The following is a 16671-nucleotide window of genomic DNA, read 5'->3' as shown; positions in this document are numbered from 1 at the left end:
ACAACTGGACAATCAAACTTAAAATAACATGGTGATCATTGTATAAATAATAGTTTAACATAAAAAACTATATTTAATAATATCCTCTGATATTACTGATATAGATATAATCTACTCCTGCGATGTGACTATTGCAGATACACACATGGCAATATCAATGCTCAAATGAGGTATTGTTCAACCCTTGTACACTGTAAAACACAACAGTCAACTTTATCAAATGAAATGAGTGTAGTTAACTCATTTACTGAAAGTTAATTCTACTCATTTGTAGAGTTTTGAACTCAGTGTTGAAGGTAATGAGTTAATTAAATACCTCCCTACTTCAGTTTATATGGAGTAAGTTAACTGTACTCATACAGATTTGTTTTTTAACTCAAATGGTTTATTGCAATCGGTTTCCTCAAATGGTTTGAGTTGCCTTAACTTATTGGGTTTTACAGTACTCAGTTAGTTCTCTTCATTTATTGGGTTCTCTGTCATTTATTGGGTTACTTTGCTCAAATTGCTTCATTTACTCAAATGGATTAAGTTCACAGAACTCATCAGGATTAGTTTTTGAACTTAAATGGTTTGTTGCAATCGGTTTCCTCAAACGGTTTGAGTTACCTTAACTTTTTGGGTTTTAATATAGTGTAGCTATATAGTACAGTTACAGTTATAGTACAACAATGCATATGATTACGGTTACAAATCTGTTATAAATGGCATAGATAAGTCTGTGGTCTTATGTGCTTATTTGCCCAGATAAATTTACACTGATCATTAAATCTGAAACTACACCTCTCGTTTGTCATAATTATGTATTTATACTTTCGGTTAGGATTCCTGTTTTTACCCAGGCGGCCTGGGATCGACTCCTGGTATGGGAACCATGTGTAACCCACCTGTCCTACTGCGCCCAAGCTGGTCTGAGCTGGGATCAAACCAGTGATTCTTTGCATGGGAGTCTATAACTTTATATACATACAGTCGAAGTCAGAATTATTAGAATTACAAATCATCGCTTTACAATAACTTGCCTAATTACCCTAACCTGCCTAGTTGACCTAATTAACCTAGTTAAGCCTTTAAATGTCACTTTAAGCTGTATAGAAGTGTCTTGAAAAATATCTAGTCAAATATTATTTACTGTCATCATGGCCAAGATAAAATAAATCAGTTATTAGAAATGAGTTGTTAGAACTATTATGTTTAGAAATGTGCTGAAAAAAATCTCTCCGTTAAACAGAAAATGGGGAAAAAAAATAAATATGGGGGCTAATAATTCTGACTTCAACTGTATATTTCAATATAAATATTAATTATTATGAAAACAAGGGTTTTGTACTTTACGTGTGTTCCAGGTGAAATCAACTGTAAAAAAAACGCAACAAAAAAACCTTGGTTTTACCAGTACCATAATTTACCATACTTGGTACCAAAGTACAGTTTTTTTTTTTGACAACACGACACTGGCGGAGTGCATCCTCACTGCAGCCTGTACAACGATGATATACTAGATCAGTTCCACTAAGTAGTGGATGTGCATGTGCGAGCAGTTATTGCTATAAATGAAAAATATTTATATCAATTATTAAGTTACCCATTAATTGTGTGTTATTAACATCTACATCTACACCTACCCCCAACCCTAAACCCACACGTCACAGTAGCAGGGGGATTACAATGTTCACTACGTGTTGGACCTGATGCAGCAAGTCATGTTTTTTTTCACATCTAATCAGTCTACATATTTAGTTTAAAATTTTTTAATAACCAGTGAGAAATATATTTATTATATCACTATATATAAAGCAATGGTAACACGGTGTTATTTTTATAAGAGTTTTAATTACTACATTTGCACTACTTTTAATGGCTTTAGAGAGTATGAGCTTTATTCTCAACAACCTGAAGTGTGCTGAAACCTGTAATTACACCACCAACTCACATCCCCTAAAAAGCTTTTGCAGACTCTTGAAGCTCTCACACATTGCAACTTCCACTTTTACCTACATTAGATCTGAGTTCTCTTAAGTCTAGCATTAAGAAAAAAAAAAAGTTCCCTTTCCTCATGTAATCCAATATGGCACAAGTCCTAGCGGCATTGTCTGAGAGAAACGGCACAGTAATGGAGGGAGAGATTCTGAGAGCTCATTGTCTGGGTTAGTGTTACACAGAGAAGGCGCACTGTTGAAACAGTCAACCCAATGAGCTCTCTACAGTAGGAAAATGTCTGGCCCTTAGGGAGCGAACAACACTCAATGAAACATTGTCCATCTTCGGACACAGGTCACTGATCATCTGTATAAAAGAGACATCTGCAGCCATGGAAACCAGTAGAGATGGTCTCATGGGCGCACTGGAAATACACAGATTCAACTGGAGGTATTAGCAACACTTTCCTGGCACAAGTTGGCCAAGAACTGGCTTCTCAAAACCTCTGTGTACACTGAGACTGGTGAGGCGTTGTCAGTCCTTGGGCTCAGCTTTATGGTTTCCCATTAATTTCCACGTTTTGGTGTTTTCGTAGCAGTTTTCAGATTTGAACATGACTCTAATGACGTATTTGATTCCATTAGATGTTTTCACGTACCACTAAATTAGGTGTGCTAGTGTTTGTGCCATTAGAAACAGGGGGACTGTATCAAGAAACACATCTCAGGCTGATATTTATGTCGCTTCAACATACTAGTCTTGGCAAAAATCATACAGCCAGTCAGTTGATGGTGTATGTAGGAGCCCAAAAGACCCCAGTGACTCACCTCTTCTGACAATTCACCAAAGACACTCAACACATCAAACAGGAGACTTGAGGTGTAGAAGGACTTGATCATATTCCTGTAATCAAAACACACATTAAAGCGTTAATGTTACATTGATGTGATCATTATATTCCGTTATAAATAAGCACACGAGGATGCATCTGAAAAGCCAATTGGTCATCAAAAAAAACTAGAATAGCGGTTATTTCTGGAAAAATAAAGAACTCGAGAAACTAAAAGAGAAGAATCATTACATCAAATCACAAATCAGTCGCAATGCATTTATTTTTAATCCAAGTTTTTTTTTTCTAAAATGTTGTTTTATTTGTTCTCAAATGGCACATTAAAAAGCACTGATGACATAATGAGTGTTCTTTTTTGCTATGAAACCCAAAGTACACTGTAAAAAATGAATCCTGAGGCTTGTAATTTTCATTAAAAAAATTAATGAGGTCATTAAAAATAATGTGCATATTTTCTTTAAAAAATTGATATTCTGGATTTATTATAAAATATTAAGAAGATTTCGCTAATATAACTAAGATTTAAATTTTACTTATTTTTTTAAGCAAACTAGTGCAATTACTAAGCTTAATTTGAGAAACCAGTTAAGCTAATAAAATTGAGGAAAGATGGCTTCACGTTTATTTTGAGAAAATTCACTCAATTATGTGGATTTGATTGAGATGTTTGCATTTGAATCTCAACAACGGCAGTGATCAGACGACATTTTGAAGGAGCAGATCAACAGCGAGCATGTTAAGAGGTAAGCATTAACAGTTTATCATTTTATTGTCTTAAATAGCCTAAGCTCTTTCAGGAAAGACACATGCTGTTCAAACTTGTTCAGGAGCTTAGTTTTTGCCATATGATGTATATAGGGATACACAGGTATTTTTAACCACCCATTCCTATTTGAAATTGATTTGCTTCAATGTTCATTCTGAATTATATAATGAAGTTAAACAAATTATTTGCATCGTAATATTTAACAGCAATGATCAGGCAACAGTTAAGCAGACGAACAACAGTGAGCTTGTTAAGTGGTAAATCTAAGCTAAGCTAAGTTAGCTAGCTATTCAATGGGGTTTATGTACAGCTAGTGCTTTTCCATTTCATAAGGTTCCTTTTACAGCATTGCTGATGTAATGTAATGAACTGTTTATATATAATACTGTACATAAATACTAATATTTGTTTGCTTCATTTTTCAGTTTAATGAAGAAAACTTTCGCAGTGTTTTCCCACTAAAGAGGAGCAGTTTATTGAGGCAGATTTTGCTAAAGAGAATGGGTGCCATACATCAGGTATTTTTAATAATGTTATTTGTGTATTATTATTATTATTATTATTATTATTATTATTATTACTAATTTCTACACTTTTTTTGCATCAGACCTCACATTAAATCAGGGATGAATCGAGAGATGTCGTCCTCTGTTGCTGGTTTATCTGTATGAATAAGATGAAGAGCTCATCCAGGAGTGCAATGTAAGTGTCTCAAACTGTTTCAGATATTTATGATCTTCCAAAAACTGCATTTTATATTTTTGCATGCTTACAAAAATATATATAGCTCAAGCATTACACTGTTGAATGCACTATTCCTTGTATAAACATGGTTTGTTTTTATAAATGTCTGTACACTAGTATACATTTGAACACCCTGTCCATTATAAGTCAAAATACTCAAACATTATGAAGAATTACTGTTCACAGATATAAAAAGAAATGATTTATTTCATTAATATATTTCCTTAATGTGTTTTAGTAAACCTTAAACATTTGAAATGTACAACTGCATAATTTCAATATAATAAACGTAAATGTTTATTTTACAGTGTGGGAATGCACAGAGAATTGCTGTCTGTCAGAGGGATGACCAACCATGAGGACTTCTGCATTGTCTTGGAGGATAAGTGAGTCATGGCTAGCCTGGAAAATCTAGAATCGCTGAACTGGATTTATACAAATATTCCACAAATTAAAATCACTTACAAAGAAACGAATAATAAGTTTGCAATACACAAATTCTGTCAAATATTGTCTAAAATGTGACTATTCCTACAAAGGAAAGTTGACAGGTCAGTTTTTTCCATGACATGGATAAAGGAATTTTTATCAGAGATTAACATTGCTGTAAATTTTACATAGATTTGTTTAACATATTGTACCATTTTGTTATCAGTGTAACATGTAATAAAATGATATTTGGCCTAAATGTATTGTGTATGTATTTCATTATACATTAAATATTTTACATTTTATGAATGAGTAATTTTCATTAATTAATTTGAGTAAATGGTGATTTATTTGCTTATATTATAAAAGCACATTCCACTAATAATATTAAAATCATCATCTATCACTTAAAAAAACAAGTAATTTTCACATGATTCTTTCAAGTGGTTTTTGTTAAAAAAAATAAATATGAGTAAATGGTGGTGGATTAGCTTAAATTATAAAAGCACATTCCGCTAATAATATTAAAATCTTCATTTATCACTCAAAACATTTAGTAATTTTCACATGATTCATTCAAGTGGTTTTTGCTAAAAAAATCAAGTCTTGAAATTTACTTAAAAATAATACGTGCAATAGTGTTACCACAATTTTTTTTTGTAAATAGCACATAAGATTTTTTACAGTGTAGTTACATAAAATATCAAATCAAATTTTGGATTATCAAAGACATGTTTGGTTATATTGTTTTTACATTATTTCACTTGCAAAGTCAGGTTTAGAGTCATTGTCATACAAAGCTCTATGTTAACATCCGAGCATTTCCAGATTTATGGATGTGACATTTGCTGCACAAACTCAAAACTATGTGAATTCACATAGATAGTATACGTTAACATTATATTGAAACAACTGCTTCTATTTTACAAAGCAACTGTACACAGAGTTATGGAATCAAAAAATATCAATCTGTAAGCATTTTTTATATTTTAAATGAGGAAAATATACATGTTATGGATGTGACTTAAAAAAGTCTGCAAGTTTACAGTGTACAACATCATGTGTAGAAATTCTATGAATTAAACTGCACTATCCAAAATAATGATAATCAACAGGATAAGAGTTGGCTCTCTATAAAACAAACATGATTGATTTTATACGATTTGACATTTTTGCATTTATGAGGGAAAAGCTCTGTTATGGATGTGACACCTCTCTATTATGGATATGACAGATGTGAAATTGGCACTTGTGTGACTGTAAACCAAATAAATAGTTTGAAAACATTGACAGAGACATTGAGTATTTTTAAAAGTACAGTAAAATACTGGCATACACCAAAAATGTAGAAACGGTTTATCTGTTTTGGTGAAAACTTATTTTCATGGCAAGTTTGACAATTTAATGGAATTGCTCATCCTGAAACAATTCTGTCAAGTAATTTAAGAGTGTACAAAAAACTGTACTGTTTTTAACTTTTTTTGAAATATTAGTAACAACAACTTCTATCAAATTGTATATAAAATGAAGACTTGGCAGTTTTATTTTACATTTTATTATTCAATTACTGTATACCTGAATACAGTTCAATAAAATGCTGTTTATGTAATTTGTTTCTTTTTCTTCATTGAATATTTCTTTATGCTAGTAGATTGTTTCTTATATTTTACGCATATGCACTCCCCTCCAGAATCGTTCAAGTCAATGTAAATGTAAAAATTCTTTCTAAACAATTATTCAACACATCTAATGAAATTGTATTCATAATAGCAATATACACTGCAGAATCAAAAAAATATCGCAATGTTAGATTTTCCCAATTTTCTGCAGCCCTAGTTCGAACCAATGTTTGTTCCGTGTATTTAGAAAGAAATTTATAATCATAAAATAAAAATAAACAAATATAATTTAAAGTGATTCATGTACATTTTCGTGTTCAGGCACACTAGTCATTGAAAATCACTCCACCTTTAAAATAAATCCTTATTACACATACAGCTGAAGAAAACCTAGACTTACAAACAATACATCCCTTGTTTTTTTCCAAAATGTGAATAAATGTCATGAACTAAAGTATCTTAATAAAAGTAAAACCATAAAGTACACAATGATTCACCTTTTGCACTGTTAGAACAAACCCTAAATATGCGAATACATCCTGAAGAGTGGCCTCTGGACAGGGAGTGGATGAAGGTCTGACAGCTTCCTATGGTAAGACTGATCCTCAATCTAAACCTCATCGGCAGGAAGAGGACAAAGAGCATAAGGCCAAATGTGGCACAAAATGCCAGAGTTCATCCATTTCAGAATGTATTTTAAGACCTCAGAGGGAAGCTGCTGTTTCTCTTGTATCAACTTAAGGTTTTGTTTGCAAGCAAAACAGAGGTATTTCCAGCATGACCGCATTGTGTACTAAACATCTGATAACATCCTGGAGTGCGTTCTTCTAGGAATTTATAACAATAAATGGTTTTCAATGATCAAATTAATCAAAGTGTAAACTAAAAAAAAGTTACAGTGTAATATTTTCCCAAGTGCATTAAAATGAATCCAGTTTAATTTGATTTATCTCTGATAAGAAAAAGAATGACCTTCAGACATTTTTATCATGATTTGCCAACTAAAATGTCGTTCAATCCACCGCTAGTTTACATAGTAAATATAATTAGGTATGTTTAGAACAAGAATGACTTGATGACATATTAAGGGTGTATTCACACTAGCACTATAGGTTTGTTTGACGTCAAAGAATGGTACGTTAATATAGTGTAACTGTTGTCTTCTGAACTTGGGTTTGCCTGAAAGAGATGGAGGACTGGGGTACAGTTCGCATGAATAGAGTGGAGGAACAATGACGTCAATTTGTATGCAAAAACACAGAAGCGAGTTAGCATTTGAGCAGTTCCGGTTCCCTCGTCCCAAAGTCAAGGTTTTTTTCAATGGGATTTTGGTTAAATCGGTTTATTCTACGACATAAAACATCAATTACATCACACTCTTGATTTTTTAAATCGGTTACGCGTTTAAAAAAAAATGTTGGTCTGTGATTTAAGTACTTTTGTAAATAGTATTTTATAGTTTGTAGTAGTTTTCTGATTGGGAATTCATATTGTGTGTAGATAATACTTTCAATACTTTCTTGTAAAGACTGTCAAGACAGATTAATTTGTTGATCATTTATTTTACGATAATATGGGGATACTGCTTACATTTAAATTACATTTAGTCATTTAGCAGATGCTTTTATCCAAAGCGACTTACAAATGAGGACAAGGAAGCAATTTACACAACTATAAGAGCAGCAGTGAACAAGTGCTATAGACAAGTTTCAGGTGTGTAAAGTCTAAGAAGCTAAAGCATTAGAATTTTTTATTTTTATTTTTTTTACTAGTGCAGCCTGTCTCTTTCCTGCTTCCAGTAATGCAAATATGTGAATAAATGTGTAAAAAATACATACATATTACCTGATTTTTCATCAGTTTTTTTCTTCACCCGAACACATTTAACTGCAATATTTACACTCAATATTTATAGCAGATCTGATTGTATGGGCTTCTTTTTGCTGTAAAAAATATTAAATGTTGTTCTGCATCCAAGATGGAACTTGCAGGCATTTGAGAGACCTGTTCCTGACGCCTCATTTCTGTCGTCTATTACGACAAGCGGTAAGTTGGCTGTATGCACGCGAGCGATACACTTATTTCAATATGTCTTATGAAAATATTATGCAGGCACATTTATACATGCAGTTTTAAAACTTTTACAACAACCGTAAAGCAAAACAAAACATATTTCCCACGCAAAAAAACTATCCAAAAGGCACGTAGGTTTATGTGTTTTTGCTTTTTTTTGTTTATAATATATAGCGTGGATTATTATATAAGAATACGAGAGAGTAAATCTTTGTCATGGACAGTATTTATAAAAATAAGCTTAAACAGTTGTGTGTAGCAGGGTGGTGCAGAAGTTACAAGCAAGCGCCCCGAAGGCACTGTAGTCCGATTACAGCCTAATGTTAGCATTTCAGTTGCTGCTTTTGCATTTAAGATCCAAAAGTGCTGAAAAATATATTTTTATGTGAGGATTATCCGGTTGGATAAAAAGTGTAAGTGTAATGAACTGTGTTTGAACACAGAGCTTATTATTTGCAATCTTCGAAAAGCCTATGGGGAAATCCAATGGGGATTTTATCGAGGGAACCAGTTTTATGCTAGCAGCCGATTAGCCTACAAGGTGACGTCATAGTTCCTCCACTCTATTCTGGTATGATTCACTTCTGATATGAATGCAATTGAACCAAATAACGAGGTGAACTGCCAACTGTACGTTTTCATAAGGTTCATTCATGTGGTTGTGTCTATGTCTGTGTATCACCTACATTGGCGACAAGCGGGACTGACCCAGTGCAAACACAGTGATAATGTCTGCTTGTCTCCTTCTAATACATTTTTATTTTGACTGAGCTATATAGCCATGCCTCCCTTACTCGTCTGCAGATGGTGCAGAATGCTGCTGCTCGTTTGCTGACGGGGACATGCAAACTAGAGCACATTACACTGTAACTACATTCTGGCTTCTCTTCACTGGCCTTCTGTACAGTTTAGGATATATTTTAAGATTCTAGTTTTGGTGTTTAAATGCCTAAGTGGACTAGCACCAAGATATTTTGTCTTTATTAATTCAATTGTATACTCCATCAAGGGCACTTAGATGGGCTGATGGGACTTTTTTCTGCTCCATGAACAAGGTTAAAAAGCAAGGTGAACCGTGCCTTTGCAGTAGTGGCCCCCAAACTTTGGAATAATTTGCCTCTCCATGCCACAACCCTTTTAGTTTTTAAATCTAGTCTTAAAATCCATTTTGGCTTTTAATACCAGTGTTTCATGTCTGTTGTATTTGTCCTTTGTTTTAGGTACTGTATGTGTGTACAGCAGGTGGTAAGCACTTGTTGTTTTTAAAATGCGCTTTATAAATGAACATTGACTTGAACTGACTTGAACATGACTTCTGCGGACATCACATGATGATCTGAACATTTTTACTAATTTTTGCAGCAAATAACACAAGTGGCACTCTGTATTTTGGTTTTGGTAACAATCGAACATGGGTTGGGACCAGGCAATTGAAGCAAGTGTGAAAGCACCTTAAAAGACTTAATGGTCCACAGTGCAGCTTCAAAATACTAATTAATTGCCAATTCATATCTTTATACTTTGCCACCATACTTTTACCACTACATTTTACCCATTTGCCAGAAAGAATTTAATAAATATATAAAATACAGGTCACACTTTATTTTGATGGTTGAATTTAAGTATTTTCTAGATGAGCTAAAATATTGTCTTGTTTTTAGAATTAATAAGTGAAAATTAAGAGAGTTTTTCCTTAAAACAAGCTAAATAATTTGCCAATGGGGTAAACAAAACAATCTTGTTTTCGTTTTGAAATTACATTTAGCTCACCGCATTGGCAGAGTGTTTTGCTTGCTTCATCACTTAATTTTGACATATTTTTAAAAACATGACAATATTTTTAGCTTGCTCTTTCTTGATAATTTATATATATATATATATATATATATATATATATATATATATATATATATATATATATATATATATATATTTATTTATTTATTTTTTTTTTTTTGACTAGAAAAAAGGCAAAAACTTGTAAGTAAGAAATGTTTTTTTTTTTTTTGCAGTGTATACACCTCACTTGAATTTTATGTTTTCTGTGGAAAAAAAAACTTGTCTTTGATGCTACAACCAAACTAACAAACACTTAAAATATGTTGGGTAGTGCCAGTCCGAATAACCTGAGGCCTGAGTCACTGCCAGGTATTCAGCTCCAGGACACTTTTACCAGCATTGCACTGCTTTTGACGTCACTGTCCACAACAGTTTCATTATACTGTTGTGACCTGTAATGCTACACCTGGCTAATCCTTGCCGTCTCACTCCCAGGCAACTGCCCTGTACAGAGCCAGCTTTGTGGCTAATTTTAGCCTGCTACTCACTCCTTGTATGTGCAATAGTTACAGTGGAATTATTTTGTGTCACACTTGTGCATAAAAGTACACTGTAAATAAAGAAGAAATATAAACATTTAGAAGGGCCAAATAATCAAACCCCGACCATTGACTTACTTGTGGAAACGTTCGGATCGATCTTCATTGTCTGCATAGAGGAACATTTTCAAGGCGTAATTCTCGATATGGGCATTGCCGACTATTTCCTGTGAGATGGATTCGTTATCACCGAGTTCCTTCTTCATCTGAAAACACAAAAGAAACACTTAAAACTTTGTTGAGCGCTGACGTTAATGGTAAACTGAAGTGTCATGCAAATTATGCAATATTAGCATGTTTCAGTGTGGGCAATATGCTAGTGTGTTTACAGCCGCATTTACAATGATTACTCACTAAAGCTCTGGTTTCCATAGCATGACTCATTAATTCCTGAGACGCATCAACCACTTTGATTCCACTCCAGAAGACTAGTGTAATTATTATTATTTTTCACAAAACAGGGTATCTTTGGAGAGTTGCCCACGCGCAATTAGTGGACTCATTCATCCAGCTGTTATTATGATCCTTTCAGCGACACCAGGTGAATGCATTTGAATCATCATGATTCACAGAAAACTGCGAATACAAATGCACTGAATGGACTAAAATAGCCTGACGCTGCCCTCACTTCTACTAACACCAAACCCAAGAATATCCATTTGTTTTCCTGGCCTGAGATTTCAGCAAGTCTTAATGGGCTTCATCATTCTCCATGTTGGTACATTGATTATAAATGTGCTGTGGATTCATCTAAAATAAATTTTAGACTGGGATTATGTAACTATAACCAATTTCAGAGGTGGTCTTTCATCAAAAAATAAACTTAGTTGCAACATAAAATGAAATGGCAGGTTTCAACACATCTGCAAGTTATACCCAGTGGTGGAAAGAGTACTGAAAATAATACTTAAGTAAAACTACTATTACTTGCCTAAAAATGTAGTGCAAGTAGAGTAAAAGTATCTGTCGTGAATATTACTCAAAGTATGAGTAAAAAGTAGCCCTTTCAAAAGTACTCAAGAGTATTGAGTATTACGCTGTAACAAGCTGAGGCATTTACACGTAATTTATGAATGTGTGTAAAGTAACATTCTGTAGTGCATCTAGTTAGAAGGTGTCCAGCAGGCACATAACATCATAAGATGTTAATATTTGGTTAAATTTAAGCCTGGTTTATAATTCTGTGTCAAGTAAATGGCATGACCCATAGCGCATGCCTTGCGCATAGCCGTGCATTTATACTTTTGCATGCTGTTCGTGTTGCTCTACAATAACACTTCCGAAACGCTAGCTGACAATGAGGTTTTTATGTTCCTTTGTGTCGAGTTTCTTCGCTGGCGTTTTGTTTTTCTGAATGCTACCTTAATGTACAACTTTAATCATAAGGTAAACACAAAACAACAGTTTTCATCTGGAGCTCCTTCACAGGACTCGACACTAGTAAACATTCGCTCCAGTGGGTTTGCGCTGCTCTCAGTCCCGCCCACACTCGTCAGCGCTACCAAGCAGACTAATTACGGAGCTTGCGCTGTGTAGTTACATTTTTTAGAGGTGTGCGTCAGCGTCCGCCACTGCCACAGAGAGGGCTATGCGACCACGCAAAGGCTGCGTCGATGCATATGCGTGCACTTATTTAGTATTGCACTAAAAATGTACTCAAGGGAAAGTAACAGTACACATTTTTAAAACTACTTAGTAAATTATAATTCCAATTACAGTAGTTTGAGTATTTGTAACTTGTTACTTTACACCACTGGTTATACCTAACACATAGAAGGTTGGTGACTCATTTTTTTTTTTTTTTTTCACTCCGAGGTTTGGAATGGCCAGTACCCAAACGCCAAAGCTTTAGCCAGTCAGCGGCCCCCGGGCTCTGCCTTCCTCTCTGTGATGTTACAGTCTGCTAGAGGGCATCAGGTTTCCTTGTAAAATCAGTAAAGCAAATACGACTGGTTCCATTTCAACAGGTGGAACCTGGGCGGCCTGAATGGTCTCACTGTTCATGTTTTAATGAAAGTTTTTCGCTATTCCATGAAAAAGGCACACTACATCACTTGTGCTGCACTGCAAAAGAATATAAAAACATAAGTTGGAAGGAAGCGTGCAAAAACAGTGCAGAGAGGGGGAGAATGTAAGATTGGACGCTTTCGGTTGCCAGTGAACACTAAATCAAAGCCCTGAAACTAGATCTAGTCTCTGCACACCGATTCCATGGGGTTTACTCAAAATCCCCCAGGAAAAAAGGAACATTTTTACAGTTACTAAAAGAAGCTTGTTCTGTTAAGAAAAATGAAGACGGTAGTATGTGTTTTTTGGCAAAGAAACCTGCTGATATTTAGAACAAGAGCATGATATAGGTGGTGAACACCTCTGTGAAAAAAAAATGCTGTAAAAAGCAATGACTTCTACATCTCGCACAAAAAAAAATTTGACATTCAAGTAATATTGTTTGTTTTTGTGTGTTTAAAGCCATGCCAGCTTCTATGGCCATTTTGAATATATAGATTATTATTTACTTTTAGTTCTACTATTTATTTTTGCCAAAAACTCTGAAACTGTATTTAGATTAACAGTGTTAAAAAATGCTTCAAAAGAATGACATTCAAATATTATAATGAAGTGCTTCAGATGATGCCAGATATTTAAGCAGTTTCATGTTCTGGGCAGCCCAACACTGACTTTACAAAACACATTGTGGTCAGCACAAATCATGTTTACCCTCCGTCACAAGTGAACCCATATTTATAGTAGTCTGGGTCATATTTTCTTTCACCATGAGATATTTTGTTCATGGTTTTGAGAATATGGGCATATTGTTGCCCATGTTGCCATCTTTCTACTTTGTACAGCATCTACCAGTTGGCAAATGAATTTGTGCAGAAATACTTTTTGAACATGTACTACAAAAATCTAAATACTATTTGAATCTAAGGGTTTGAAATAATTGAAATTGAGAAAATTCACACAAAGCTAATAAACAAACAAAGCAATTTCTGAGTAATACATATTACTACTCAAATATTAAGTTGTGATATTTATACAGTAGAAAATCCTTATGACATGACTTTTACTTAATATTCTGATGATTTTGGCATAAAAAATGTATAACTTTGACCAATACAATGTATTTTTGGCTATTTCCAAAAGTATACCTGTGCACCAGAAAACACAAGCTTTTTTACATTATACTATTTCAATTTAGCCTTAATTTTCAAAACAGACCAGTGAATCCTTTATTTTACAGTTAGGCTGTACACCAGTTTACTTTAAAGCACTTCAAAACACGTCAAAATGGACAAGCAGAATAAGTTCAAAACTTGCATATAAAAATGTATAAATGGTTTAAAATCATGTATTTCTATCTTTTTATTGTAAAACTGTGGACATAATGCCCTAAATGACAGGTGGATGACTCAGACTGTAATTAAAGAGTGGAGCATCTTTTCACACGGGCTGAATGGTGTTCACTAGAAAGCCCACTTCATGTTTTAGACGTTTTGACCGGATGTGCCCACCAGGATCTGGGTCTCAGCGGGTTGTTGTTTCCTGTCTCTGTGACATTTAATGAACAGAGCTAAGGCAATAGTAAAAGCGAGCTCTGGGGACTGCAGGGTCTCTACTTTCGTCTAATTGGTCCCTGAAATGTCTATAACAGTGCCTCGGTATAAAAGCAAAGCTTTTTCCATAGCTTCCGGCTCCCCTTTTGAGAAGACCTATAAATTCAACCTTCTGAACTGTGATGAGAATACAGTGGACTTAGTACAAAAGGTCACTCATCACTTTTTGCAGACTAATGCCATACGCACACAAAAGAAACCAAAGCCAAAGTTAAAAGTTACTTGCACATTTCACCATACCACAAGAGAAGCTCTTTTTTTTAATAAAGGCCACATTACTGTGACCTGCGGATTAATAACTTTTTTTATTTTTTAACTTGTAGGTTAATCCAACATTTATGACAACAACGGAGAGAGATTGCTTCCCACGTCATTCAAATCACGTGAGGGAAAGCATTTTGGCTTCCCTGTAAAATATAATGATAAATAAAACAAAGTTGTGGTGGGACCTAAATGCTTTCTTAGATTATTATTTAAAGTTGTTTTCTGTCACTGTTTGTTTAGCCTGCATAAATGCATTTAGTGCAAAGCTGCATAATTAAAAATTAAAATATCGCAATCTTAATTTAAATCTACGAAACATGAATGATAATGATTTGCATATGTTTATTAATCATTCAAAGCGATGCATTCAAATCTGCGTTTGATAGAGATTCTTTTTTTTACACTTCTTCAGTTACTTACAAACAATTAAATAACACAGAAGTACTGGGATAAGTTTATAGTTCAGATATAAACACTGATGTTCATGGTAAAGAGTAAAATCACCGTTTAATGGAACTTGACACTAGTGAATGTTGTAGCAATTGCGTTGTGTAACCAATGAGTGGTGACAAACAACCATCAAAAGGATGTTACTGAATAGGTTTTCAAAAATGATCCACCTATAATGAAATCTAAAGTGTTGTGTGTGAATTGTTGAATCATTAATTGAAAATAAATATGATATGTTGTAATGTTAGATTTCTATATTTAGCATTATCAGCAACAGTAGCAAAGATCATTTTTCGTTAAGAATATTTTCTTTTTTTCAGCTGGTTCTTTCTTGATTTTTATTTTTATTAAAATTACAGGTTCTAAGTTGTTTTATAAAAGCAATAGTTTTTGCAGTAATATTTTTGTATAAATGGAAAGCAAATGACATTTGTCTCCTTCCTTTTTTGATGATTTAAAAAATGGTCCAATCCATGACTCAAAAACCATAATGTGATCCGAACCAAAACTAGTTTAAAATAGTTTTTCAAATGTGCTGAGATGACATCACCTGAATAGTGCAGTAATGATATTGAGATAAAACATTAATTAAAAAACTTTTCAAACTTACCATTTCCAACTGATCCATTAGTTTCACAAGAAACTTTCGACACTCTGGAGTCTTGCTATCTAGTTTCATTCCTGTCTGCATGGCATAAAGTCGACCTGAAACAAATTACAAATGAAAGGAGTCTTTTACTTTAAAAGTTTATTAACAGAAGTGATGTCATGATTGTGACGGTGTAAATGTGATGTTTTATTGACTGAATTTACATATTCATTTTTTTAAAATTGTATTTTATTTAAATTTTCTCTTCATTATATAAAGATGGAGGCTTTAACTGTCTTTAATGATAGCCAAGCCGGGACATTTAAAGTCGTAGTTAGGGATTAGTTTGGGTTGGGTTTGTTAATAGGGTAAAATGTTGATTCTTTGTATTCTGTATTCCATTCTGTAATTTGCCTGAGAATCAATAAAACTGTTCATCACAACAGAAGTGATTTCATGTTGGCATCTATATTACCAGTCACATCCAGACACAGTCAAAATATTTTGTTTCTCAAAATCTTATAGCTTAAGCAAGATTGTTTTAGAATACATCTACAAAATGCACCTTCTTTATTTTGTACAAAGCAGTTGTTTTTTATAAGATAGCAAAGGAAGCCCATGTGTCCTGCATATCAGATTTCCTTCATTTCTGTCCAAGACAGGAAGACTATTCCAGACAATCTCATGGAGTTGGTTAAGAGACTGCCAAAAGATTGTGCAAAGCAGTCTTAAAGAAAAAAAATGCTAGAATAAAAGGTTTTGTTTGCATCTGTGACTTTGGTCACTGGACAAATTTCACTTTTTTTTTTTTTAATGATACCATCACTTTGCTGATGACAATAACAAAACAAAATATGAATTACATTTAAATATTTGCTGCATGAAACATTCAAAACTGCATGAAAATTTGGGGCGGGTGAGAGATGCTTGCAGGGAAAGAACTCCATGTTGCCATATAACTGCATAAGAAGG

At 33.8% G+C, this 16671-nt stretch overlaps 1 protein-coding gene across 2 annotated transcripts in view; it reads right to left on the bottom strand.

The window, feature by feature from the left end:
- vta1 (vesicle (multivesicular body) trafficking 1) overlaps nt 1–16671 on the bottom strand; it is a 68707-nt gene that overhangs the window by 29490 nt on the left and 22546 nt on the right. For both annotated transcript variants that reach the window (XM_056445368.1, XM_056445369.1), the window contains exons 2-4: nt 15721–15815; nt 10858–10985; nt 2748–2823 (exon numbers count right to left, since the gene is read on the bottom strand). In XM_056445368.1, coding sequence (XP_056301343.1) covers nt 2748–2823; nt 10858–10985; nt 15721–15815 — 299 coding nt within the window. The remainder of the gene's footprint in view (nt 1–2747; nt 2824–10857; nt 10986–15720; nt 15816–16671) is intronic.

The sequence above is a fragment of the Danio aesculapii genome, chromosome 20, assembly GCF_903798145.1.
Source record: "Danio aesculapii chromosome 20, fDanAes4.1, whole genome shotgun sequence".
NCBI classification, from domain to species: domain Eukaryota; kingdom Metazoa; phylum Chordata; class Actinopteri; order Cypriniformes; family Danionidae; genus Danio; species Danio aesculapii.
Note: the sequence above shows the minus strand (reverse complement) of the source record. Positions and strands in the feature narration are given on the sequence as shown.